At 36.5% G+C, this 1,780-nt stretch overlaps 1 protein-coding gene across 1 annotated transcript; it reads right to left on the bottom strand.

Moving 5' to 3' along the window:
* Window positions 1-188: 188 nt before the first annotated feature.
* Window positions 189-1,520, bottom strand: LOC107124983 (nucleolar RNA helicase 2-like; the record flags this gene model as incomplete). Its single annotated transcript, XM_015428462.1, has 3 exons — window positions 189-350; window positions 1,096-1,245; window positions 1,375-1,520. Coding segments are annotated over 3 exons (458 nt in total), but the record flags the coding sequence as incomplete, so codon positions are not given.
* Window positions 1,521-1,780: the final 260 nt, after the last annotated feature.

The following is a 1,780-nucleotide window of genomic DNA, read 5'->3' as shown; positions in this document are numbered from 1 at the left end:
ATAATGTATAAAATGGCATTTAATAATATTTATCATTATTAGGAACTACTCACAATATACTTGAAATAAAGGTTCTGACAGAAAGCCAGGATGATAATGAGTTCAACTAAGTTATGTGCCATGTAATATGAAAATAAGTGCAGGTTTTAATCAAGTTCTCTCCCTGCCATCCCAAACTAGTAACTTACTTTTGGTGGTGAACTCTGGATTACCAGATCAACCTCTGGGATATCTAAACCACGGGCAGCTACATTAGTTGCCACCAGAACTCCAAATGATCCATTTCGAAAGCCTTTCAGTGTGACTTCTCTTTGCTTCTGTGGAATGTCACCATGTAAAGACTGTGCATCCTGAGTACACAAAGGACAGAATTTATGAAACAAAATAACAAGCATTACAGTCCAAATTACCATTTCCTTTTTTCCAAAAGGCAGCATATAAGAGCATTCATGCACACTTTGGATGCTGGAACTGAATGCATGACGCAAGTTCTGATATATCATTATCTCCTTTTTTCCCTTTCATAGAAAACTATGTATCTTCCATTTTTGCATACATGCCTCACCAGAGGAATCTACAGTCAAAAACAACATATACAAGAACTGAAATGGCAAGAAACTCCCAGAATCTAAGACTGAGACATTGTGAGAATTATAGCCTGCTGAAATCATTCCGTATAGATAAACACATTAAAAATGGAACACACACACATACACAGGGAATAAAGACACTATCTCCAACACTACTTATCCTGAAACCACAAGATACGACATTAGAATAGGTCATAAATGTGTATTTTATCTACACAATGTATAGATTGTCATGCAGCCAAATGGGGTCTGATTTACAAATGCAAGCCAGTGAGATCTAATGGGATGGAATTGCTGAACACCAAAAGTTGCAAGGGACATAAGTATAGTTCAACAAACAATCATGATGAAATTGCTGCAAGTTTAAAAGCATTATGAATAACTAGCTTTCATGAAGAGAGAGACTCCATACCTTAGGATTCAAAGATTTTGTGTTTAATTCTGATCGCTCCCCTACTCCCTTGTTAACCAATTAGATACACATACAAAACAATTCTTTTTGCACCTGTTTTATTGAGGCATTGAGAGCCAGTTCAGTTGCTTCCTTTTTTGTCTCACAAAAGATGATAGTCCGTCCATGACTACCGCTGTAGACCTGAATAACATCTCCAATGACTGCTGCTCTTTGGGACCAGTGACACTCAATAGCCAAATGCTATCAGAAGACAGAATTAACATTAGTTAGCAACAGATGAGCAGATAAGACAAATATTCTCACTCAGAATACTGTGTTTAGCAGGAGCTCACAAAGCAACCCCCATTCTACTAGGAACAAGTAACTTACTTCTACAGTCATAGCAGTCTTTTTAGTCCTCTTTCCAATAAGATCAATTTGCTCGTATTTGGATTTCATATACTTCTTTGCTACATCATAAACCCAATGCGGGCAAGTTGCAGAGAAAAGTAATGTCTGGGGATTGTCTTCTGAATCTTTAAAACAAAACATCTTGTGTCATACAATCTTAAAACAATTCAACTAAGAACACGTAATTTCCTAATTGTAAACCTTTAAGAATAATCTGAGGCAAAGAAAATGCACAAATTAAAAGTCAGGAAAAGGGTTAACCAACTAAAATTTTACATGCCTATACCTGTTCCAGGTATCACACACCTCAAGGTACTCTAGCCATAGAGTACACTTTTGAGCATGGTCCCCAATCTAGATTTAAAACGTTTTAAACTGAAAAGTA

This window comes from Gekko japonicus, unplaced genomic scaffold, assembly GCF_001447785.1.
Source record: "Gekko japonicus isolate JY-2015 unplaced genomic scaffold, Gekko_japonicus_V1.1 scaffold19093, whole genome shotgun sequence".
Lineage (NCBI taxonomy): Eukaryota > Metazoa > Chordata > Lepidosauria > Squamata > Gekkonidae > Gekko > Gekko japonicus.
The sequence above is the reverse complement of the archived record's forward strand: the minus strand, read 5'-3'. Positions and strand labels throughout refer to the sequence as shown.